Source organism: Microtus oregoni, unplaced genomic scaffold (genome assembly GCF_018167655.1).
Source record: "Microtus oregoni isolate MIOR12 unplaced genomic scaffold, Mior012 000032F_ref0000030, whole genome shotgun sequence".
NCBI lineage: Eukaryota > Metazoa > Chordata > Mammalia > Rodentia > Cricetidae > Microtus > Microtus oregoni.
Window position 1 is genome coordinate 20,813,236 of NW_024543091.1, and position 24,952 is coordinate 20,838,187.

The 24,952-nt window shown below is 47.9% G+C and overlaps 1 protein-coding gene across 1 annotated transcript in view; it reads right to left on the bottom strand.

Annotated features, from left to right (window-relative positions):
- Dapk2 (death associated protein kinase 2) overlaps positions 1-24,952 on the bottom strand; it is a 119,022-nt gene that overhangs the window by 11,033 nt on the left and 83,037 nt on the right. Inside the window, exons 5-9 of the mRNA XM_041679596.1 lie at positions 12,575-12,704; positions 9,061-9,109; positions 8,373-8,399; positions 5,907-6,059; positions 5,269-5,314 (exon numbers count right to left, since the gene is read on the bottom strand). Of these exons, the coding sequence (XP_041535530.1) occupies positions 5,269-5,314; positions 5,907-6,059; positions 8,373-8,399; positions 9,061-9,109; positions 12,575-12,704 (405 nt within the window). The remainder of the gene's footprint in view (positions 1-5,268; positions 5,315-5,906; positions 6,060-8,372; positions 8,400-9,060; positions 9,110-12,574; positions 12,705-24,952) is intronic.

The following is a 24,952-nucleotide window of genomic DNA, read 5'->3' on the forward strand; positions in this document are numbered from 1 at the left end:
CAGGGCCACTGGCTGCATTTATTTCCTGGGCCTCCTCAGATACCCCTTTATCAGGTTCTGATACCTTAGGAGAAAGGAGTTTGTCTGGCAGGTGACATCGGAAGATCAGGTTGTGAAACATCTAGAGGAGACACTGTTACCAATGACCGGCCATGAACACAGAGGACAGTTTCACTGTGGCTTATGGCCTGTGGCTCTGAGTCAGCTCAAAGGCTGACAGCTTGGAGAAGTATTGCCCCATAAGCTGCTAGACGGAGAGAGTATTGGGTAATTTACCTCGGGGGACCCTCTCAGCATGAACAGAGTAGCCGATTCCGCCAACCCAAGAAAACCAGCTCTCCTCCCTTTCCCATCCTCCCTAAGTAAGTCAGCACCAACACTCAAATCTTCTTGCATTTACTTCAGCCTTCAAAGAAGGTTCATGAGCATCTTCCCATCCATGGCTTTCTTCTTCTAGGCAAACCAGATCTAAAGGTCAAGGTCTGTTGATGCAACCAAAAGGACCTTTAACATTTGTAGCGTCTTGTATCAAACAAGTATGCAACATGCCTTGACAGCGCATACAGGACTTTGGAGCAACTGTGGAGTCGTCTGTCTTTAGGGTAAGGCACAGGGTTCTCAATCTTTCCTTGATTCCAGGATGTGCAATGTCAGACGTCAGACATCAGCAGCACCTCCCAAACAATGCGGCGTCTTATACTGTGGGCCTGGACTGAAGCAGGCCATCTAGAGAAAAGACTGCACAGCTCTGGTGATCCAGGTCACCCTGCCTTCGACGCTGGGGCAGAGCAGTCCCTGATCGGGGTTCTTCTGATACACAATGACGTGGTCCAATCCCAAAGAGTAATGCTGCAAAGGTAGCCAGGCCTCCCGCTCTGAGGTTTTCATCTCTACCCAGGGTCCACGTTGAGCCAGGCATGTTTTCTTCTGCATGGTGGCGCTGTCTCTCGGTCACCCTCACATTGTATAGTATTTCCTAGAAGACTGCCCATGATGGGATTTTTTTTTTCTTTCTTAATTGTCTACAAAATAATCCTACATCTTAAAATTGTGGGGTTTTTATATTTGATTAAAATAGTTTCTGTTAGTGATTATATGTGATACTTTAAATGATCCAGCTTGCTAATTTTTTTTTTAAAAAAGATAGGATTCTAAAGAATTGCTTTATTAAATCAAAGTCTAGTCTGCGCTGCCCACTGAGAAATCCTCCTTCAGCATTGGCCAGGACCAGTAACCCTGGTGACCCTGGGAACAAAGGCGGACCTCCTCAACAAGCCAAAGCCCCGCTGGACCTGCTCTTCCTCAGCCACCTCTACACAATACACGCTCCCATCCTCTCTCCTTTAGCTTTCCTCCCGTTCCTCTCTCGTCACAGAACACTGACATGATGACCTCTCTCCTTGGCTTGCTTAGCTGACCACAGTCCCAGAGTCTTCCATACATGGTTGCCTCCCCTGAGCAGATCCTGAGCAGATCCACCCAACTCTCTCTCTCTCTCTCTCTCTCTCTCTCTCTCTCTCTCTCTCTCGGCCTTGCAGTGCTGCCTACCTCTCTACCTCTACCTCTAGGAACCAGCTGAGTTTTGCAATTATATAATTCTTGATTAATGCTAGAATCTATCACTTAATTGAGAACTCCGAGGAAGTAGAAAACCAGTTTGATATTACTTAACACCATGTCCCCAGACTCAAGTCAATTATTTGGAAACTGGCAGGTGCCTGCTAACTATGTCTGAATGGATGGATAAACTTGGGTAACACCCACTTCTCAAGCATGGCATAAGTTCCTGGAATCCAAACAGTTAAGAGAATCAGAAAGAGCTACAGACTCATCAGAAGGCTCCCACTTTTATCACTAACGTGGTGACCCGGGACAAGTCACATTCTTTCTTTGTTTTCTCACTAACCTGAGAATAATATTTAATACAATTATGATGGATGTTCTGCGAGGCTGTGGAGGTACTTGAAACAATACAATTTGCCCCCAATCCCAAGCTCCTAGCACCACGTGGGTCCAGGGTCCGTATTCTATGTGCTGTCTGCATGAAAGTATTGATGGGCCTTCCTCCTAGGAAAGGGAGGTGACATCACACAAACCTCATGATGCTCAAAGTTTTGGAGCTAGAAGAGCCCAGTGAGCACTGTGCTTCCCAAAGCTCTCTGGGTTTCCAGACTTCAGGGCCTACTGGCCTAGAATATGAGTTAACACTTCCTTGTGAGCCTCCTGTCTTCATTCTCGATGCAAAATTGAACCTCAGCCTCTGAGATCAGAACTTTAGTAGTATGGTGGACATTACAGCTTAGCTTCACTAGACCTCCTCCATACCTCACCTCAAACACGGGCACCCTGGGTTTCCAACAGACTATGAATGATCCCAACTCATTCCCCTCCTCTGAGTCAATTTCCTCATTGGTGACAGAAATGAATAGTAATAACACTGCCATTTGCCTTCTCAGCTCACAGAGCCCCGCCCCACCTTGAGACAGGGCCCAAATAGCCCAGGCTGGCCTTTAACTCAAAAGCACTGCATAGCCAGAGATAATTCTGAACTCCCAATCCCTTTGGCTCCTCCTCCTAAATACCAGATAGAGGTATGTACTACCAAGCTCAGTATATGCTGTGCTGGGGATTGAACCCAGAGCTCTGTGGATGCTAGGTGAACCCTCTAAAAGCTGAGCTATATCCCAGCCTCTTATCTCAGAGAGTTCTTTAAGGATCCAATAAGGTCACAGACATCAAAACTTGATGAGTGAGAAGACAATTTAAAAGGAAGTTAGTATTTTCTCTGTATATTTTAGAACCCCAACTCTGTAACCAGAAAGCACCCTGCCAGCTAAGTTATTCTTAGCTATGCCAACCATTACCAAGATCTCCACCAAGGCAGACGGAACATGAGAGGTGTGTCAATCAATCCTCATTACTCAGTTATCAAGAATCTCCTGGGGCCGGCAGATACCCCCCCCCCCTGAGAAGAGCATGCTGAGGGGATACATTTTCTAATTATTTCCATGGCTCAGCTGCTTTGTCAGAACCCTCTCAGAAAGTCAGGCTGGTGAGGGGGGTGCAGAGTAAGCCACTAACTAGCACCCCAGTGGCTGAGGAGCTCTAGAGGGAGTAGAAGGGCTGAACACACACACTCTGCGGGATAAATCCGGTGGGATACCCCAGTAGAGTGGAAGACAGCGTGCTTCTGCAAAGCACTGGGAATGCACTATGACTAGACTCATGCTCAGAGCTTCAAGCCGGCCAGGATGTCCTCCACGTGTGATCTGTTGAGCAGCTCCGATAGGGACTCACTGGTGTTCTGGTGGAACATGGAGCCCACACTGTAGCCATCGGTGTTCCCGCTCTCCAGCTGAACACTGCCCAGCAGCTCCTGCATCCACTGGATGTCTGCTGAGAGCTGCTGCCTCAAAGCCTCAAACTGCCCCTGCAGATGGTCTAGCTTCCTGGCCACACCTCCAAGGCCGGCCCCTGTGCTCCGGATGTCCTCTCTCAGGAGCTTCTTCAGGGACTTCACCTTGCGGAACTCATACTTGAGCTGGGACAGGTTATGGCGGGCCTTCTCATTCTCCTCTCGGTACCAGGCATCCTTCTCATTGTAGATAGCCAGCAAGGCCTCCACATCATCCTGCAGGGTGTCATGGGCTCCTGCTAGGGCCAGGCATCCCTTATCCACCTGAGCCACATCCTCTACCACACGGGCAAAGCGCTCAAAGTTGACATAAGTGTTGTTGGGGGGCATGCTTGAGTGGCATTTGAGGGTGTACTCTCTCAGGCGTTTGGTCTTCAGCTGGGCAGGTTGTGTCTTCCACTGTTCAGGGGCTCTGGCTTCTCCTTTTGACTAGTAAGTGTTCAGACAGAAGAACCAGAATATTAACATGATATGTGCTCCACAGGGCAGTCCAAGCTGCAGGCGGAAGGCACACACATGGCTTCTTTGGCATTCACTGCTTATGTCAAGACACAGGAGGGAGGGCCAGGGTGAGGCTAGCACTGCCGCCCCAACAAGGCCATAAGAAACGTTAAGGAATGTGGGGGTGCTGCCTGCATGCTCACTGCAGGGCAAAGGGCTCCATGGCCATTAGAGAGGGTTACCACACACATAGAATTTAATAGTAGCTCACACAGACAAGTAGGCTGCAGCTAGGGCTCTGCGAACATCCATTCAAGGGCCGGAACATGCAGGCTATGGCAGGCAGAGGAAGGCTGCGGGTACTGCCTTTCAGGACACGGCAGCCTTGGCAAAAGCCAGCATGCTCAGCAGCAAGGAGCCCAAGAGGCTCTCTAGCTTTGGACTCTGGGAACATTCCAACTTGGAAGATTATTGGCCTTCTCCATCCTTTAGGGAGTAAAGGAATTTATTATCTATAGGTCTCTATCCTTCTTCTACATCCACACTTAGCTCATTCCTATGGGCCTTCTCCGTGAACAGTGAAGGCAGTCTGCAGAGTGTTCAGCCCATAGAACCAGGACTGGAGCTTTGCTCTGAGTGCCCCTATTACTCCCAATGTGCCTTTCATGCCAAACTGTGAAAACCAGTCAGCCCTCCACTGCAGGTGGACTGTGGGGATTCGTTTTTGTTTTGGTTTTTTTTTTTTTTTTTTTTTTGGTTTTTTCGAGACAGGGTTTCTCTGTGGTTTTTGGAGCCTGAGGGGATTCGTTTTCTGCCTTGACCCTCTAACAGGGAACAGAGCTGTCCTAATAGATCTGGCTTTTCTTCCCCACCAGGTCTCTGTCTCAGGACTCAATCCCTGAGGCCACACAGAACCTAAAGAAGCTACATGACAGACTTGCATTAATCCCTTAATGAGAGCCCAGAAGGCAGAGAAGGAAAGGGACCTGATTACAGTCAAGGTTTTAGTGGCCATAGATCTGTTTGCAACATGATTTACAATAAAGAACATTTTGTAAGCTGGCCTCTGAAGGAAAAGTGTCTTAGCTGAGGTCTATGATGGTTTCATTGGCTCTCTGAACCCATGAAATACAAACTTATGGTAGCATAACCCTATTTTATTTATATTTTTTTTTTGTTTGGTTTTGCAATGCTTTGGATAGAACTCACAGCCTCATGCAAACGAGGCAAGTACTCTAGTACAGAGCCAGTATAACCCCATTTGAACAAGCATAGGCCTTTTGAGGACCCTTGACCAGCGCCCAAGATCAAGCAAAGGCCTCTTAACAGCCATTTGTATTTGACTGCCACAGCCAGCTCTGGTGGCAGAAGAGGAACCTCCCGCTCACTGGCATTCATTACCGTGCCCTTACCATGATCCAGGGATGTCTGAGAGCCTCTTGGATGGTAAGCCGTTTCCTGCAATGAGGGAGAGGAGACAAGAGTTCCATGAGAACAAGCGATGGGAGCAGCGGTCTGCGTCTCACCTGTCTGACACCGGCTGGCCGTACCATCAAGGCGGTACAGCTGCAGAGATGGCTGAGAACTGCCTGGATTTCCAGTACTCCAGGAAAAGTGGTCCAGGCCCTAAGCAGAGGTAGGATTGGCATGTCTCATCTCTACTGCTATCCTGACCTCTCTGGGCCTGCCTGCCTCCGCTTTCAACTTGAACAGGCCTCAAAACGCTCACTGTCTACCTTTCAAACCAGAGTCCTGCATTCACATATGAAAGACTGCACACAATCACCCCTGATTTTCAAATACACATGCGTGCAAGCGCACAAACGTGTATGCTCCTGTAGGCAGAGTCATTTGTGTTTGGGCAGGAGGAGATGAGGGCAAAAACCAAGACAACAAGATGAATGGCAAGGCATGGCCAGTGACACTTCTCAGCACCTGACCAGACTGGGCTACATGGCATAGGTGGCAAAGTGAGGGCAGACTGGCATGTCTGTAGACAGCGACGGGAAAGAATGACTACCGGAGAAGCCACAGTCTTCATCCATCTTACCGCGTCTCCTTCACAAGAAGCTTCCGAATGAAGTCCTTGGCCAGTTCACTTGTCTGGCTGAAGAATTCCTCATCAAAGTCATAACTCACAGCTGTGATGTTTGCCAGTGTTTCTTGCTTCGTGTCTCCCAGGAAGGGGGATGCTCCACTTAGTCTGAGCACAACAGAGAAAGACCCATGTAATGGAGGGAAGGAAGACAGACATAGGAGTAATGGACTCAGGGAAGCCTTCTCTCCAGGCAACCAAACAATAGACTTTTCAGTGCGGCTCAATTCAAATCACTTTCTGAACCTCCAACTAAATCCCTAATCCAGGAAGACTGTGTTTAATAGACTCAGAAGCTAAAAGAAGAGACACAGTTCCTGGCAGAACAAAGTAAAATACAATAAGGGGCCAGACAAAGAAATGGGGGGCACAGGGTAGTGGGGGGCGGTGCAGCATCATAGGGTGGTTGAACCTTGCACTGACTCTATCTAATGAATGATCAGACTGTCAACAGTCAGAGAAGCTCTAGAAAGAACTTCCTAACGGAGGAACAACTAGAACAATGCTTGAGAGGCACAGAAGGTGTACAAGATTTCGTCCCCACCGGGCATGGCAAGGTTGTATCCTACAGTGACCCCCTGAAGCACCCAGGCATGCTCTTGCTATGCACAGATCCATCCTTGCACTGCCTATCTCGATTAACCACGCCATCTCACCACTTAGCCATGCTAGAGAGGGCAGTCACTTTGGTCCTCCTTTCTACCCCATTGCCACATCTCACTTGGCTGACACTCTTGCTGTTTCTACTCACCAAATACCTCTTGGCAGTCATGCCCATGCCTATCGCTGCTTTCTTAGCATGGGGAATAGCAAGACCAGCCTGAGCTATACAGCGAAAGACTGTCTACAAAGAGCAAAGGAAGGCTAAGGCATGATGGTGCACACCTTTAATCCCAGCACTTGGAAGGCAGAGGCAGAGGCAGAAGGATTTCTCTGTGGTCTACATAGAGAGTGCTAGGCCAGCCAGAGTTACATAGTGAGACTCCCCAATCTCAAAAACATTAATAAATGTGAGTGGATCACTTACCCAGCACATACAAGGTCTTTAGGGTCAAACTGAAGCACCACAAGAAATAGATAAAATGCCTTGTGTAGCCCTGATCCATACTAGTGGCTCTAGAATTATTGGTCATTATTCCTGTCATTGATAAAACACAAATAACCCTGTTTAAGTCCTAGGTCCTCGGTTTCCATAAGGCCAGAAATGGGCCTGTGTCCTTACCCACCTCTTTACTATCTGGGGAGTTGATTTGATTCTATATCTCCTAGTTCAAATCTATCTATCCATCATCTAACTGTCTGTCTATCTATCTATCTATCTATCTATCTATCTATCTATCTATCTACTTACCTATCTTCCAAAATTCCAGCCTCTCCCCCTGGATTTCACAGATGTAACCATGCTCCCACAGGGTGACACTAGCTGCATGATTTATCTCCCACAAACACAGAGCCCAGGACAAGCAAATCTGACTCTCCCCCATGTCAGGATCCTAAGTTCCTGACACAGTTCTTCTGATAAAACAGGGTTTAAATGAAGCAGTGTCAGCCAGGCCCGGTCACACTGAGCCTATAATCCCAGCTCCTGGTGGAGCTGATGCAGGAATTACACAGTTCAAGGCCTGTCTGGTCAATTTGGTGAGTCTCTATCTCAAAACAAGAAAAAAAAATCTAAAAAGTTCCAGGATCTAATTCAGTGGTAGCACATTTGCCTAGCTACGTTCAGTTACTCTAGGTTCAGTTGCTAGTATCACAAAACTAAGTAAGTAAAGTCAGAGCTCCACGGTAAAACAAAACTAAGAAAAAGCTATGGAACACTGGCTCTGGCTATGGGCTTTTACTCTGAAAATGCCATGAAGTAGTGTTTTCCATGGGTGCTAGAAGAGGGTGACCACTGGGAACCACTGGGGCTGAGTGTCTACTAGCCTGCCCTGTGTGCCAAAGCAAGGCCTATGAAACTTGTACATGATAGCTTATTTCCACCCGCGCCACTTCCTGTGGCGGGAAGTCTGTGATTCCTATTTCTCTGATAAGAAAAACAGGTCCAAAGGTTAAGTACCTGTCCATGGCCACACAAACTGAAAGAGACAGTGTTAGTATCCTGTCCCAGATGAGGCCTAGTCTGCAAAAACTAAACAAAACAAATCAAAAAACCACCTATGCGGGAAATCTTGATTTAAGCCACTAGACTCAAGGGAACAATAAAGAGAGAAAGGAAGGAGAAGGAAGGAGAGTGTGAAAGGGAGGAAAGGGGACCTGGGGATAAGAAGAGAGAAAAGAGGAGGCAGATGGGGCAGGTGCAGGCGCTGTCAGAGCTGTCACCAGTGGAGCTCAGAACTTGGCCTCCGGTGCTGTGTGGACTTGACCCCTCTCATACCTCCTGAGGTAAGCAGGCATGCACCCAAGGCTGGAGATACTCACAGGATGTAGGTGATGACGCCGATACTCCTGCAAAGGACAGTCATGTCAGAGCTGTGTGGTTCCACCCTCAAACCACACAGGGACAAGAAGTCACTTCCCTGAATGACATATGAAGCCCCACTTCTCCCTACCCCACTCTGATACAGACTCAGATGTATTTAGAATCTTTGCTTTCTGCACACTAAATCAAGGACCCAAATTCAAGGTCTGACTTCTGTTTGCAAACTCTGTCTTCAGAGCACGTCCCTTTCTCTCTGAGGCCACATTACTTATCAAATGAGGACAATAAATAATAAGAACAGCCTCACAGGTGGCAGGGTCTTAGAAAGCCAAGTCACGAGCTGGGCCAACTGTAAAGCAGTGTTCAAATAAAATGTGTAAAGAATTGATCACAGCAGCATGGTTAGGAAAACATGGGATACTTTGGTGGAACACTTGACGGACTGACCAATGAAGCTCACTGTTCTCTAGACCCCAGATGAGACTGGCCCAGAATGGGTCTGCACTTGCTTAGCCTCTCGCCTGATGACCATGGATCCAAGCCTCATTGCCTCCTGACTGCATGTCTACTGCTCCTGGAGCCTTGCAGACTAGGAGTGTAAGGAAGGGGTCTGAACACTCGGGGACCTGTCAGCTACACCAGGGGCTGAGGCCTCTGTCCCCGGAAGGATCCCAGGCCACCACTTACCACATGTCGGCCTCCAGTCCCAGGGGCTCATAGTTCACGATTTCTGGAGCTGAAAGAAGTCATGTCAAGGAGTCAAGAGGGGGTGGAGATAAGAGGAGATGGTTCTAGGAAACTCTAGAGTGTTTGGTGTCCAGTGTCTCCATCTTGAATCTCCAATAGGGAGGAGAGAATATTCAAACGGCAGGTGGAAATAACCAGAATGTAAGAGTGTTGAGGAAATGAGTTACTATGGACTGTGTGTGTTTCTACAGTATCTATGTGAACATCTAATTCTCAGGCAACAGTAGAAGACGATAGAGCCTTATAGATGCTTGGGTCATGAGAGAACCTTCAGGAATAAAGTTAGGCTCTTATAAAAGGCCCCAGGGAGATCATTCCCTCCTTCCATGTGGGAATAGAAAAGGTCACTAGTATCTATGTGAAAAGTCCCTCACCGGACACCAGGCTCACTGGCACCACCATCTAGGACGCCCATCCACCAGAGCTGTGATCAGCATGTTTCTGTTGCTTATAATCTATCCAGTCTAAGGCGTTTGGTTGCAGCAGACAGCCAAAGTGAGACAGACATGATTTCCTGTTAGATATGGAGAAATCACTCATGAACAGCCTTGATGAGGAGGGAAAGGAAGGCACAAAGGAAGACGAAGATGGGAAGAAGAAGGGTCAGGAAGAAGACTTGGAAGCTTGGTGATGAGGCCTGCTATGGGGAAGGAACCTTGCTGGGCAGAGACTCCAAACAGGTCCACACTGGTTGGGTGATGGGGAAGAAGGCAGAGAGGGCCTTCATCTTCCTCTGAGTCCGGTCCGACAGGTGATTTCATCCGAGGACATCTTTAGGGGTCACTGAGCTAAGGTGACAAGCCTGAGGGGACACTAAACATGCCAGGGGGCAGCTGATGGCAGGGGAGGAGCTTGGGCCAAGCATCAGATTTGAAGTCATTAATACGCTAGTGAAAGTAGGATCTGGGCCAAAGATATGGTGGGTGACCAAGAGAGGGTAGAGTGCAGGGGGAAGACTCTGCTAAAGACACAAGAGGATCACGTGTTGCCCAGAGAGCACTGAGGCCCCAGAAAGCCAGTGCTGAATGTCACACCCACTTTCTCCACGACTTTAAGAATATAGTATGAAGTAGATGGCAATAAAGGGAGTACCTGACGAGGGAAGGGAGGTCCAGCTAACTGCTAAGGCAAGAGAGCATGGGAAAGATGAGATTATTTATCCAGAACACTATCTAAACCACTGCCTCTGTAGGGTATGTCAGCTGTCCTCTCCCCTACATCTCCTCCTCCAACAGACAGGCACCCCTACACTGGCTTTGTTTCTCTAGCTTTATAAAAATGGTTCCAGGATGCATTTGAAATTCTTTGATTGTTTGCACATGTTTCATCCATGAACTGTTATTTTCAGAGCTGTGTAATATAGTTCATCTGCTTCCTATCTCTCTGCGTCCCAGCATTCTCTGCTCAGAATCACTTGGATGGTTTTTGCTTCTCATTATTGATACTTTTTATTATTATTATTTCTGCTGATGGACACATGAAAGTATGTTATTCTTTAAAATGATATTCAAATTATGTGTGGACCTCAAGTAATCTATCAACTGGTCCAGTAAGATAGGTGCATAATTTGAGAGTCTATATTTAGAGATTTTTTTTTTAAGTTTGAGAGCCAAGGTCTCACTGGACAGCCCATGCTGGACTCCATCTCATAATCCTCCTGTCTTACATTTCTGAGTTAGAGACATTTATTTTATTCCTCCCGCACCCCTCAGTGCTAGGATCAAAGGTGGGCGCCACCACCGCCCAGCCAGACAGGATCTTATACAGCACAGGCTAGTCTCAAACTTCCTGTGTAGCTTCCCATGGCCTTGAACTCCAAACCCTCTTGTCTCCACCTCCCAGTCACTAAGATTATAGGTGTGTACCAGCATGCCCAACTCCAGGTTACATAATCTCACACAGCAACTTGACATCACTTTGGTGATAATCATTTCTCTAGGAAATTGTTTGCATGTCTGTGTGTGTTGTGTGTTTACCCTGTGTATTCCAGCCTTGGCCCATCAGCTCCTGGGGACTCTTCTGTCTGCTTCTCACCTTGCGGTAGGAACTCAGAGAGTACAGACACGCATGACCTCACCTGGCTTTCAGAGGGTTCTCAGGATTCAAACTCAGGCCACGCAGTCACGGCAAGTGCTTTACTCAGCAATATCTCCTCCTCCCTGCATCTTACTAAGAGTGGTCTGTGCCACATGACTACATACTGAATATTTTTTATGATTTGTCTTTAGCTCTAATTCTGTGCAGATGTGTGATTCTGAGTGTAGGTGTGTACATGTGAGTGCAGGTGCCAGAGAGACCAGAAGAAAGTTTTGGGTCCTCCGGAGCTGGAGTTAGAGATGATTGTGAGCTTTCCCATAGGACCTGAATTTGGGTCCTCAGCAAAGGTGGTCTGCACTTCTAACCACTGAGCCACCTCTCCAGCCCCAAAGTTCTATCTAGTGCTCTCAAATCGTGCCTGGCCTTTTCTTGTTTGTTTTTGTTTTGTTTTGTTTTGTTTGAGGCCGGATCTGGCTTGGAACAAGGCACCTGACGGAGAAAATAAGCCAAGCTGCTTTTTGAGGAGGTCACTCCCTCCATCTCTGAAATACTTCAATTCCCCAAGAAGATAGATACATGATGGTTTGGTTCTCAACTCTCATCCCTTTCCTCTCTGCAGAAGGATTTCCTTGTGATCCTCCAACCTCTGGACCAGGGCCCAGAGGGGAATTTTTAGGGTGTAGAACAGAACAGGCTGGAGTACAGGGAGAAACAGTAAGGCCAGGGCCTCATGGGAGCTGGCCACTCCGATGTCTGAGTGAGGTTCTTGGGAGAGGCAGGTGGTGGATCTGGCACTTGGCAGATAAATACCTCTGTCCTTTACAGGGAATCAAAAGCTACTTTAGAGAGAGGAATTCCTGTGGGAACCAAGGCAGGGGAGTGATTTTAAATCTGCACAATAAACTCCTTCAAGAGTAAACGGTGGGGCCAACTCTAGGAAGTTTAACTCTACAAAGGCCTCTAAGCCCACCTGGCTACTCTCTGTCCCAGTGGGCACTTGAAGCCTATGTTTGTCTCCTCACCTAGGGCCTAGTAAGACAGTCTCTTCTCAACCTCTTTGGTTTCCAGCAGGTTTCCCAAGGCATCATTCTCAGCCCACACATGAGGATTGTTCCTGGGATTTCCTTCCCTTCCTCCGTCTCTGTCTCTGTCTCTCTCTCTCTCTCTCTCTCTCTCTCTCTCTCTCTCTCTCTCTCTGTGAATGCAAGCCAGAAGACAACCCTGGCTATTACTCTTTCAGTATAACCCACTTTAATTTTTGAGGCAGGGTCTTTCACTGGCCTGGAACCTGTCAAGTAGTTAGGCCAACTAGCCAGTGAGCCCTAGCTCTGGTATTACAAGTGTAAACAACTAGCCTTGGCTTTCTTAAATGGATTCTGGGGCTTGAACTCAGGTTTGAACTCTCTCCAGAACTTACCAACAAATTCCGGTGTTCCGAAAATGTTTTTAAATTCAACTCCATCTTCTATTTCATGAGCCAGGCCGAAGTCAATCAGTTTGATGTGTGGAATGGGGATTGTCTTGTCTAACAACATAATGTTTTCTGGCTGGAGGACAAAAAAGAAAGAAGGGAAGATAGTAATTAGAGTGTTGTTTTGTGTTTTCCTTTTGGGTTACGGTGGGGTTTTGTGTTCTTTTGGGTGGAGGGATAAAACAGCAGAGTTCTTGCTTTTTTTGTCCTAGGTCTTCTGTGAGCTCAAATCCAGCACCAAGGGTCAAGGGTCAGTTTTTACTAACCCTGTACTGACCACAAAACTAGAGAACTGGGCTCTAATGTCCTATCTATCTCTGACTGGAAGATCCCTTCAGTGTGGTTCCCTGCTTCCTCATCTGCCAGATGGGACCGATCAGATACCTGTAGCCTCACCTATAAGCAAAGCCACCTCTCTACGCAAGACACACAAGCTTCCCCAGGTCTACACACGGCGTGCCGGCCTTGACTGACTGTGTAACCTCCCTCTTTCCTCTGGTCAGTCAGCTTCCTGTTGACTTTCTTTCAGACGAACTAACTTCTCTCTGTGTGTTTAACTAATTTTGGCTTTTGGCAGGACACAGAAACAAAATGCACCTGATCCCCAGGGAAAATACCAGCTGCCCAAACTATTTCCGGTCCTGAAACAGCTGTTGGCCCTGACACAACAATGCAGGCCCGGCGGTAAGAGAGGAGATGCTGACTAGACCCTCACAGTCCTCCCCACCATCCACTTCTCAGCTCTCAGGGAAGCTGGGACAGGGTCCTGAGGTCTGGCCTCTTCATTGCCATCTAAGCCCTCAGACTAGATAGGAAATGGGCAGGTCCACCTGCTTAGCCATTTTCCTCTACTCCTCCAACGACGGATTGTTCACGGCAGCATCACCACAAGAGCCCTAAGGTAGAAAATGCCCATCAGCTGATGAACAGACAAAGGGTGACAGACCCACACCACATATAATAGCTACACAGGAAGGCTTACTGTTTTTTTTTTCAGGCTGAGGCAGAATCCAGGATCTTACTTATTGAGAAAAGTAATCTTACCAGGCCTAAGAATACTATTTGATGATAAAAAGGAATAAAATAAAATAAAAAGTAAAAGGGAATTAAGTACTGATCTATGTTACAATGTAGAGAAGACTTGAAAGTGTTACACTAACCAGGTGTCAGGTTGCATGTCTGAAACCCTAGCACCTGAGATACTAAGGAGGAAAACTGAAGTGAATTTGAGGTCAGCCTGGGCTACATCTTAAGTCTCCTCCAAAAGAAGGAGGAGGAGGAAAGGGAGGAGAAATAGAAAGAAAACATGCTAAAAGAGAGAAACATACACAAAAGGGCACACAACATAGAACTCTGCTTATGAAAATGCACGCAGGGTAGGTAAACACATATGGACAGAAAGTATCCTAGCAATTGAGTAAGACCTGGGGAATAGGGTCAGTGAGGTGGCTCACCATGCAACCTTCATAATGCTGCAACCCTTTAGCACAGTTCTGTTGGGGACTGTGGACTCCCAGACCCTGAATTTCCTGTAAACAACTCGTTTTCCTGTGTGTGCAGCTGCTCTGAGCATGAAACAGGGGAGTGGTTTCTGGTGGGCTTGCAGCTGAGCGCTAGGGCCATTGGTCAAGGAGACACTATATAAGCTGCCCTGGAACACAATAAAGTTGACATTCTTGATTCAAGGGGGCATTCTTGGTGTTCTTGTTTCAAGGATGGTCCGTGTCTCTGTGTGTGTATGTGTGTGTGTGTGTGTGTGTGTGTGTGTGTGTGTGTGTATGTGTGTGTGTTTCAATCTCTAGCCCCTTGCTGGACTGACTTGTGAACTGTACTGTAGCATGTAGTACATACAGAAGGTGTGGCGCTATACAGTTCCTCATGTTCCAACCATAAAATTATTTTCATTGCTACTTCATAACTATACTTTTACTACTGTTAGAAATTATAATATAAATATCTAATATTCAGGATATTTGATGTGACCCCCCAAAGGGATCGTGACTCCACGTGGTGAGAACCACTGATGTGAAGGAATTTGCTGTAAGTCTGATGGTGTAAGTTCCATCCTTGGGACCCATGTGGTAGAAAGGAGAGACTTGACAGCTCCAAGTTGACCTCTGACCTCTATATGTGCGCTGTTGCACATGTATGTGCACAAATACACACATAAAAATATAATAAAAATAATTTTTAAAAGACTGGGGAATAGGTAGAGACTGCTAATAAGTGTATGGTTTCTTTGAGGGTGATAAATATATTCTGAAATCAATTCTAAGACTACACTGCAAGTGATTGTGCTTTGATTATAAAATCTGTAATTTACACACAGCCTGTGTGTATGTGAACTACAGCTCAGAAAAGCTACTGACCAAATAAACAGACGTTAGACAGGCTTGGAAGTCACCATTCTCAAAAGAGCCAAGGATTCCCACCCTGTGCCTTTGCTTACAGCACTGGTTCTGCCTGGGGGGGGCGGTCTCTGGTCCTCCAGCTTCCAGTATAATCCTGGCAGGACTTGCTCAAACCCTCTCTCCCCAGAAGACATTCCTTATGGCTCCAGGCCCTAGCTGACTGTGAGCAGACCTTGGTCACCCCTAGGCCTCTGCTTGTTCAGACTTTTTTCTTAGGCCATCTGGCTGCTGTCTCTAATCCAGCAGGCCCTCCTTCCTGACTCTTGCAGAGCTATCCCCAACTTGGGGGAGAACTCAGACCTTGCAATGCCCTCCCATCCCAAATGCTGTGTGGACCCCTCATGGTGACACACAGAGCATGATCCTAATTCTTAGCTAAATTTACACTTAATCTGGGTTGGTCACCTCCTCCCCAACAGATGCACCATGTGTCTCTGGATTGGTCACCCCCCCACCCCAAACAGATGCACCATGTGTCTCCGGTTCCCTGAGGTCTCTGTAACCTCCTGCCACCGCAGCTGGAGACTCCAGGGAGTTGAGGTCCTCCCTCATAATTTTTCCACTTTCTTTCTTTTTTTGGTTTGTTTAAATAACACATTTCCTTTTGCATTTTTAAAGCTTGTTTATTTATTCTTCTTCCTCTCTGGACAGTACTCCCAACTTTATTTTGAAAATGTGTCCAAGTCCTTTCCCAAGGCAGATCAGATTTTTAGCCCCTGCTGAAGGAGTGTGAGGGCAGGAGAGGTCAGGAGACAAGACCTATGCAGGTAGCCCATTCGGTGTACCTGGCCCGGCACTCTGGTGTTTGCCACAGGAACACTATGCTATTCTCTGCACCTAGATACATCCTCCATACTAGCCACTACCTCCCTACCAGGCAGCTTCTCTTCTACCCACATCATTGGCCACCTTGTTAGGAACTTCTCCAGCGCCTGAGCTACTCTTGGGCTGAGAGGCCATGCCCCAACAGAACCCAGTAAGGGGGGCTGGAGAAATGGCTCAGTGGTTAAGAGCTCTGCCTGCTCTTCCAAAGGTCCTGAGTTCAATTCCCGGCAACCACATGGTGGCCCACAACCATCTGTAATGAGATCTGATGCCCTCTTCTGGCCTGCAGGCATACATGCAGACAGAATATTGTATACATAATAAATAAATAAACAAATAAAAAAAAGAACCCAGTAAGGGACCACAATGAACGCAATGGGCCACAGAGATGGACACCCCAGACCTGGAGATCTTCAGGACTATAGAGCAGCAGAGATGAGGAAGAAAAGAATTGAGGCTGAACTCTCTAGGGCAGTGCCACCCTGAGAGAAAAGGCAGCCACGGGTCTTGTTATCTACTCACGGCTGTAGCTCACAGTACAAAGGAAATGGTCTGTCCCCTGGCTTGGAAGAACTGCAGAAGCCTACATTTTCTTACCCATCTGTTTCTAGCCCTGCCTGGAGAAGGGCTGCTTAGAGCACTTCCCCTGCCCTGCCCCCTCCCCAAAGCTGGTGCTGCCCATTCACATTTCAGTTAAGACAGCCAGTCTCCTGATGGCCTCTCCCTCCCCAGATCCCCAACACCCGCACTTCCCCGTTACAGCACTTCCTTCACTCCTTCATTCCAAACCGGAGCTCCTCTGTTGCTTATCTGCCGCCCTCCAACGGGCTTCAAGCTTCTAGCATCTCTCCCGAGCTTAAGATAGAGCCTGGCAGCCACCGAGTGCTCAGTAAGTGTTCCCTGAGAGAAGACAAGTGCCATTTAGTAAGCCCATGCCATATGCAGGACCAAGTGCTAACCAAACACACGGTATAGTTTACACCTCACTCAACTGCCTCAAGCAGTGGATGTCATCCTTCCTTTCTTGCTGAAAAAGAAGCCACGCTGTCAGCCAAGGGACAGGAGGATTTAAGCACTTATCTGTCAGACCTAAAGCTCTTGTTCCCACCCCCTAGACTAAATATCCCTCTCACTGCTTGAGCTGGGAAATCCAGGCGGCTTAGTGTCTGGAGCAGGCACCTGCCTTCCACCAAAGGATGCCAGTTCTTCTGTGAATGCTTTGATGTGGATGAGCATCATCCAAACCGTGTCCCCAGCCTGGCTGTGCCCTCATCTCAGACCAGAAAACAAAACAGAGGGGAGGAGTGCTTGGAGAGAGGGCTCAGCACTGGAATTCTTTTTTGTTTGCTTGTTGTCCTGGAACTCCCTCTGTAGACCAGGCTGGGCTCAAACTCACAGAGATCCACCTGCCTCTGCCTTCCAAGAGCTGGGGTTAAAGGTGTGTGCCACTACTGCCTGGCTAGGACTGGGATTCTTGTTCCCAGCTCACCAGCTATTCAATGAGCTATGTGAATTACATGGCCCTACATACCCGGACCTGCCCTGACTGGGTGCAGACAGGCCATTGGCTCCCTGCCACCAAATGATATTGCTGCTTCCAGGCCACCAAGGGAGTCTAGGCTGGCCAGGAAACACAGGCCCTCTTATCTGGAGTTTTTACAGGGCTTCCTTCTGCTGCTCCAGCCTCCAGTAACAACTTGACCATTTCCAGGAGCAAGAGACTCGTCTCAGTGAGAATAAGATCTTTGTACTAGGTGAGTATCCTCAGAAGTAGGTGCCTCTAGCAGCCTCATTTCACAGATGCAGGAAGCTGAGGCCCAGAGAACTAAAGGACTTGTCTAAGGCCTGTGGGCTCATAATGGCGAGAACTTCCCTGGCAGTCCAGCTTCTGATCATATCTTGTTAAGTATCTTCACTGGTCCCAGTGACTATAAAAAGCTCATTCTAACGACTGAGGCATTCGCATCCCTGCACCAGACCTCACCCCAGTTACCTTTCCAAACTTGCATCCCACGCCTGGACCTGTTCTCATTCCCCACGGGGTGGGTACCACCATCTCAGGGACCTTAGTTCACCTCTGGTCCATTCTTAGATGCAGCTCTATTCTTTTTAAATATTTTATTTAATATGAATACATGTATACAATGTTTTGGTCAAATCCACCCCACCCTCATCTTCACTGAGTCCATTTATTGCTGCTGTGCTGTGTGTGCATAGGTGTGAAACCAGTTACTGGAGCCCGAGCAGCCTCCCCGGAGAGCATCCCTGAATAAAACACTCCTGAGCTGTAAGCGCTACTTCTGCCTGAAAGCCTCTGCTATTCTTCTCCAAGCCTCATGACCCTGTTCCTTTCTCCCTTATCTTCAGGGCTCTAACCTTCCAGAGCCAACCAAGCTTACCAGCAGGCTCCACTGTAGGCTGTCCCTCATTGGTAATGACACTTCCCTAGGTAGGTGGCCTTTTCCCTAGGGAAAGCCGATTAATCCAAGGTTCCTGGCATGGCCTCTGCTCCCTTGCCTGCTGTACATTCCATTAATATCCACACAAATGCAGTGAAAGAATTCCAGCCAGGGTTTCCAGCCTTCTCTGCCTACTGTTAGCCCTTCTGCCACCTCTAGGAGTGCCAGAGAGCCCTCCTGCCCAGAGAGCTGTTAACAGGGTTAAGGTATGATCTGACAGGTAGCCCGGGATCTGGCAAACCTGCAAACCCGGCAGTTCTCCGGGTTGAGATCCCTGATTTCACCTCCCTGAACAGAACTCAGTGGTAGAAGAGAGCCCAGGCCTGGGGCTGGGAAATAGTTTCAGGTTCACAAGCCAAGGTGTTGAGCTTAATAAACAGGCCACTTCCCGACTCTAAGTGAGGCATCGATGTCATCCAGAGGCCCTTGGAGACACAGGTTTAGCAGTTCTGATGTGACACAAATGTCCAAGCTAGCCGGGCAAATTTCTGCTGCTCTGAGCCCCAGGGCTGGACATGAAAAGGATCCTGTCTCTCTGCCTCAGGTCAGGAAGGAAGAACAGTCGGCAGTAGTCTCAGCAGGTTGGGCCCCAGCCAGACTACCCTGTGGGCAGTACAATCCTACCTATCCTCCTGACCCCGTCACCCTCCTCCAACGGTATTCACCTTAGCCAGGCACTTAACCCACGCACCTGACATCACCTCCCAAGTACGGCTGGGGGAAGGCTCCACATTCTTTAGGTGCTGCTGCCCAGCCCGGAATCCAGAGAGCTGCTGCTGGGGGATGGGGTGGGGTGGAATTGCCCCCACCTGTCAAAACAAACATGCCCAACTTGGCCTGCCACACAGGCAGGTATCCCAGGAAAGCCAACAAGTCCCTTTATGTCCTAGCAGATCCTGCTGCATGGTACCTATTGTGGAACCGACTGGAAGCTAGCTGGTCCTCCAAGGAGGACCCATGTTTCATGGGACCAGCACGCCATGCCCAGTGGTTGAGACAGGATGAATGTAACCTCGGAAACTATGTGGTAAAGAGCAAAACACAAGGGCATGATGCCAGGCAGGTCTGGGTTCACCTCTGCCGATGAAAATATGAGACATGGGCACAGCATTGGTCCTTCTGGGTGCCTCTCTTTCTTATCTATAAAGTGGGTACATGCCTAGCAGGTCATAGCATTGTTCTGTGAATTAAGAGGGGCAGTCCATGCATGGGGGTACAGGGCCCCGAGAGGCTGCCACATGTTGGCTCTTCTCACTCTGTTCTTAGATGGTAGCTCTAAGCCCTCTCTGGGTGTTCAGCCTGACTCTCTCTCCCTCTCTCTCTGTTCAGTCACCTGAGTTCACGAAGAGCACACCCTACACAAACCATCACCCCCCACCCCCATCTCTCATCTCCTTTCCCTACCCTGTTTTATCTCCCGGCCTCACAATGTTGGAGTCACAAGGGATCTCAGAGGTCATTTAGCCAATCATGTTGCAGGGAAGCCCAGAGAGGTCAAGAAGCTGCCAGAGTCACAGAACAAGGGGCAGAGCTCAAGTATAGTGACACACAGCTTGGTGTCCTCCCCAGGTGCCTCATGTGGCCTGCCTGCTGCTGGGTCAGGCTGAGGCCCAGCTGGGTTTGTGCTATGGGGACAAGAAAACTTTACAGGCAATCCAAGCCCAAGCCCAGACTGATCAGGCACCTCTGGGCAACCTGAGAAAGTAAGACTAATCATAGGCAACCCTAACCCACAGGCCTCCAGTGCGGCCAATGCCCGATGTCCCATTCTGTCTGCCATTCAAAGACCCCCGACCCCACCGCCAGCTCAGCATCTACTTCACCCCACTACGTCCTCCGCCCCAAGCAGCCGTCTATTCTGCCAGACACCCCCATCCTAATAGCTCCTCTTTTGCCTCACTGCCCAAACTCAACACCCACACAGGAATGTCTGGGACCCATCCCTTCAACACACCACCAGTTCCCACCCAAGGGCCTGTGTGATCCCTACACAGGCCTCTGGCAGAGCATCTCCGGGGCAATGATAATTACTTCCTTCCTTCCATGTGCTGCCCACGCTGCCCCGGGAGGGAAGGCAGGGGCTTTGCCTCTTACAGCCATCTCTAGCATCCGAGAGAGGCCGGCCTTGTCATGGCTGTTTAGTTACTGGTTACAAGTAAGTGAACGAATCAGCCCACAGTCACGTAGCACGTCTCACACTCCCCGTTTCAGAGAGTCAGCGCAGATAACGGCAAACAGCACAGGCCTTGGAGTCTGGGCTCACATGCCATCCTGTCACCAATAGCTGCCTGACACCGGGCAAGCGACCTAACTTATCTCACTTACCAATCGGGGATAATAACGAAAGCTACCTCTACAGCAGTGTTTGGTCAGCCTTCCTAACGCTGCAACCCTCTAAGACAGTTCCTCATGCCGTGGTGACCCCAACCATAAAAATTATTTTTGTTGCTACTTGAAAACTGTAATTTCGCCACCATTATGAATCATAATATAGGTATTTTTTTTCCGGGTGGTCTTAGGAGACCCCTGTGGAAGGACTGTTCCACCCCCAAAGGAGTCGTGACCCACGAGGTGAGAACGGCTGCTCTAGAGGTTTACTAGGAGGGTCAACCATGACGCACGAAGTGACCCACGGACATTCTCCTCAGTGCTGTGACCATCTGGTTGACTCTCTCCCTCTCAGAATAAGGACATGCTCATCAGCCATGCCTCCCAGCACCACTCAAAGCCTGTGTCTCCCAGGAGGCATCACCTGAATCTGCAGGCCAGGTTCTTCCTTCCCCTGACAACCATCTCCACCCGAAGTGCCATTGTGCCGGAGCATTCTGGGAGTAAGTCTTTGTTATTGTTATTGTTGTTGTTATTGTTATTGTTATTGTTATTGTTGGGTCTTGCTTTCTGAGACAGGATCTCACTCCATGGTCCAGGCTAGCCTGGACTATACGGTGATCCTGCCTCAGCCTGCTGAGCACTAGAAGTGACAGTGATGAGCCACCATGCAAGGCGTCCCAGAAACGAGTCTTGCTTCCCCCACTGCATTAATAAGGAAATAGCATACCTTCCCAATGTTCCTCACGGCATCTTGCGAGCAAGCCATGTAGTATGTGGAGGAAAACTCAGAGCACTTAAACAGTTTACAAAGCCATCACACTCCTCTCACTTGGTCTCCACGGTTGGAGGCTGGTCCTGTCAGGATTCCAGCCAGAGAGACGAGGAAACCAAGGCAAGGGATCAAGGGTTCGCCCAAGGAGTCTCAGCCAACAGTGGGGCCTGCAGCTGAGCCTTCATCCTATACCCCCAAGGTGCCTCTCTTCCTCTATCTGATGCAATCGTGTCCTTGGGATCACCTGGCCTGTCGGCACCGTGGGCATTTCACATTGGCTCTGGGGTCTCAGTGTGCCACCTCAGCTCCCTACTTCTCCAGAAGAGCCACAGCTATGACTTAGGGAAGGGCTTACCTAACTCAGCTTAGATTTGCCAAGCCACGGCCCCCAGGCACTCACCAGCAGAGGGGCCACTGTGTGGCCCTGACCTCTTGCCCTCTGTTGAGAAAGGCAAGAAGATCACTGACTATTCTGTCTCTGCTCGGCTGGGAGGAAGAGAAGTAAAGATGCGCTTTGTTTAGTTTTTGTTCTGAGAAAGGGTCATTCCCTTATGTGAGTTTTAGCTGGTTTATCTGCCAAATGGGAAAATGAATACGGTTAGGTTAGGTTAGGTCTTTTTGTTTTTTGTTTTGTTTTGTTGTTTTAAAAAAAAATCCAGACAGGGTTCCTCTCTGTAGCCCTAGCTATCCTGGAACTCTCTCTGTAGACCAGGCTGGCCTCAAACTCAGAGATCTGCCTACCTCTGCCTTCTCAGTGCTGGGATTAAAGGTGTACACACCCCTATGGTATTTAAGCAGGCACAATGAAGTTCTGGGAGCTTCCTAGTGACCTTTCTCCCCTATGGTACAGCCTTAGAGTTTCCTCTCACTGATGCTACAGGGATGACATGAGTAACACATGGAGCGCACCAGCCAACCTCATATGGTACCACCATTCCCTCCAACTGTACCTGGTGTCAAGCCTGGGAATGCATACATGCCCAGCAAGTGTCCCCCAGTGAACCCCACATCTCCAGTCCTATTACTATAGGCATGGCACTGTCCTTTTTATTTTTGGCCATCACATAGTAAGTGCTCGGTGAACGTCAGCTGCCATTATGATTCCATCACTGCTACCACCATAGCACTGAAGTCAACACTATCTTGCTTACGAGAACCTTTGTTTACCGGGTCTCAGAGAACCAGGGAGCAACTGGTTCATGGGAGTGGGTCATCAAGTTGATAGGAATTTTGTGATTGTTAAACAGGGCTATTTATCAAAAATTAAAACTTAAATAAATTGAGCTTAAAACTAGAAATACTTAAGACTCATAATTTATCTTTTATAGAACTCTATTTGAGTATTTTTTTAGTCTATTTTGGCTACCCCCCTTTTGTATCTGTCTGTCCCATGGCAGTAAGAGACAAGGGTATGCTGCCGAAATCGGCCACAGTGCATATATTGACCACAAAACTGAAACTACAAGTCAGCACTCAAGTTAGCTGCTGCTGCTTCTCCTTCTCCTCCTTCTTCTATGCTTGTCTTTGTACCATGGGTTTGCAGTGCCCAATGTGGCCAGAAGAGGGCAGTGGATTCCCTGGGACTGGAGTTAAAGATGGTTATGAATCACTATGTGGGTGCTGGGAAGCAAAACCAGGTCCTCTAGAAGAGTAATCTATGTTCTCAGCTGCTAAGCCGTTTCTCCATCCCAATCTGTTGTCTTTTCTATTGGAGGCATTAAAAGTTCTGAAAATTGCTTGATAATGCAAATTAAACATAAGAGGGTACCATTTCTATAGGAATTGCTTTGTGAACAGTACAAAAATGTAACTATGCTTCTGATAGCCAAAAATCAGTGTCCAAATCCAGTAGAAAAATTTCTCATGTCATTTCCTAAATAAGTAAATTTCTCTATGATTTGTCTCATTTTCATCTCATTTAATACAGATAGTATCAACTTATACTCCTAGCAAACTATATCCATTTGTTGGCTCCAGCCATGTACAAGAGTCTAGCAAGCACCAAGGGAAATGCCTTTCATATATTATATGAAGATCGATCTGTTATATAGGATTTACAATAAAAATTGTATGTTACTTCACTTATTAAACTATGTGCCATAAACCTTCATATCAATAAAATTTATAGTAAACATGTAAATTGTAATATGTGTATATGTATGGTAATTGTGTAAATACACGCATTTTCCCAGAGAACTCAATGTTATAAAAATACCCTTGCACAGGGTCTAGTGTGGTGGCTCATCTGTATAATCCTAGCCCTAGAAGCAGAGGCAGAAAAATTGCTGTAAGTTTAAGGCCATCTAATATGATACCCTGTCCTAGAGAGAGAGAGACAGACAGACAGAGGGGGGGGGGAGAGAGAGAGAGAGAGAGGAAGGAGGAGGAGGAGGAGGAAAAGAAGGGAGGAAGGGAAGGGAATGAAGGAAAGAAAGAAAACACCTAAAACCAAACCAAAACACACGAAAGCAACACTGCAAAATCTCAGAACAGCCTACTATTGGAGCTTTCCAGACAAGGCAACTGAGGTATAATTAAGTTATTCAAGGCCACAAGACTGATAAGCAGAGCAGCCAGGCTTAGTCTGGGTCTCCCCTGCTTCTTCTACTCTCCTTAGCTGCTTCCGGAACTAAGAGTCTCCATTCCTGCTGAGATCTGCTGCAGTACCAGGGTTCCTGGTGGGCTGTGCTGGGACTTCACAGAAGCCATGTGAGGTCGGGTTCAGGTAGAGGGCAGCATACAGTTGTGGGCAGCCAGACACCCCTGAGGCCCCCAACACGACAGGAAAGGAAATGGGCACAGGAAAGGAGACAACATTTTTTTGTTTAGTTTGTTCAACAGAAAAATGGGAACCATGTTGGCCCTAACAGACTGAAGAGCACAGTTCTTTTCTCTCTCTACATTCCTGTCCCCACCCACGACAAGTGACTCACTCTCCAGTGCATGCACGCTCTATACTAAGTAGTAATGTACAGTTTTAAAGGAGACTAAACTCTTAAGAAAACCATGTAACCAGGTGGGAAATCAATGTTGTAAAGAATAAGATTAGAAGCCAGGTATGGTGGCACACGTTTGTCACCTGGGAGGAATAAGCAGGAGGTTATACGGCAAGTTTAAAACCAGCCTGGCCTACATGAGACCCTGTCTCAGAAAAACAAAACAAAATGTATAGCCCAGCCCAGAACTTGGATTAAGGGCATGAATAGCAAGTGCCACTCTGTCACCTGATACTTGTGTGATCTTGGGCATGTTACTTAATCTCTCTGAATCTCAACTGTTTGGTGTGAAACTATGACATCACCCTCTGCTGCCATGAGGGTCAAATGAGGGGAAAGGTGCAAGCATGCTGCATTCCGGAAAGTACTATGTCTTTAAAGGGTTACCACTGTCACCTTAGCGAAAGCTTGACCAGAAGTCTATGGCACCATGACCATAAAAACAGCACTAAGGGTGATTCTGGGAGCTTGGGCTTGGGGTGAGTCCCTGCCTGCTCCGGAATTTACCCTCTTTTTTTTTTTTTGTTTTT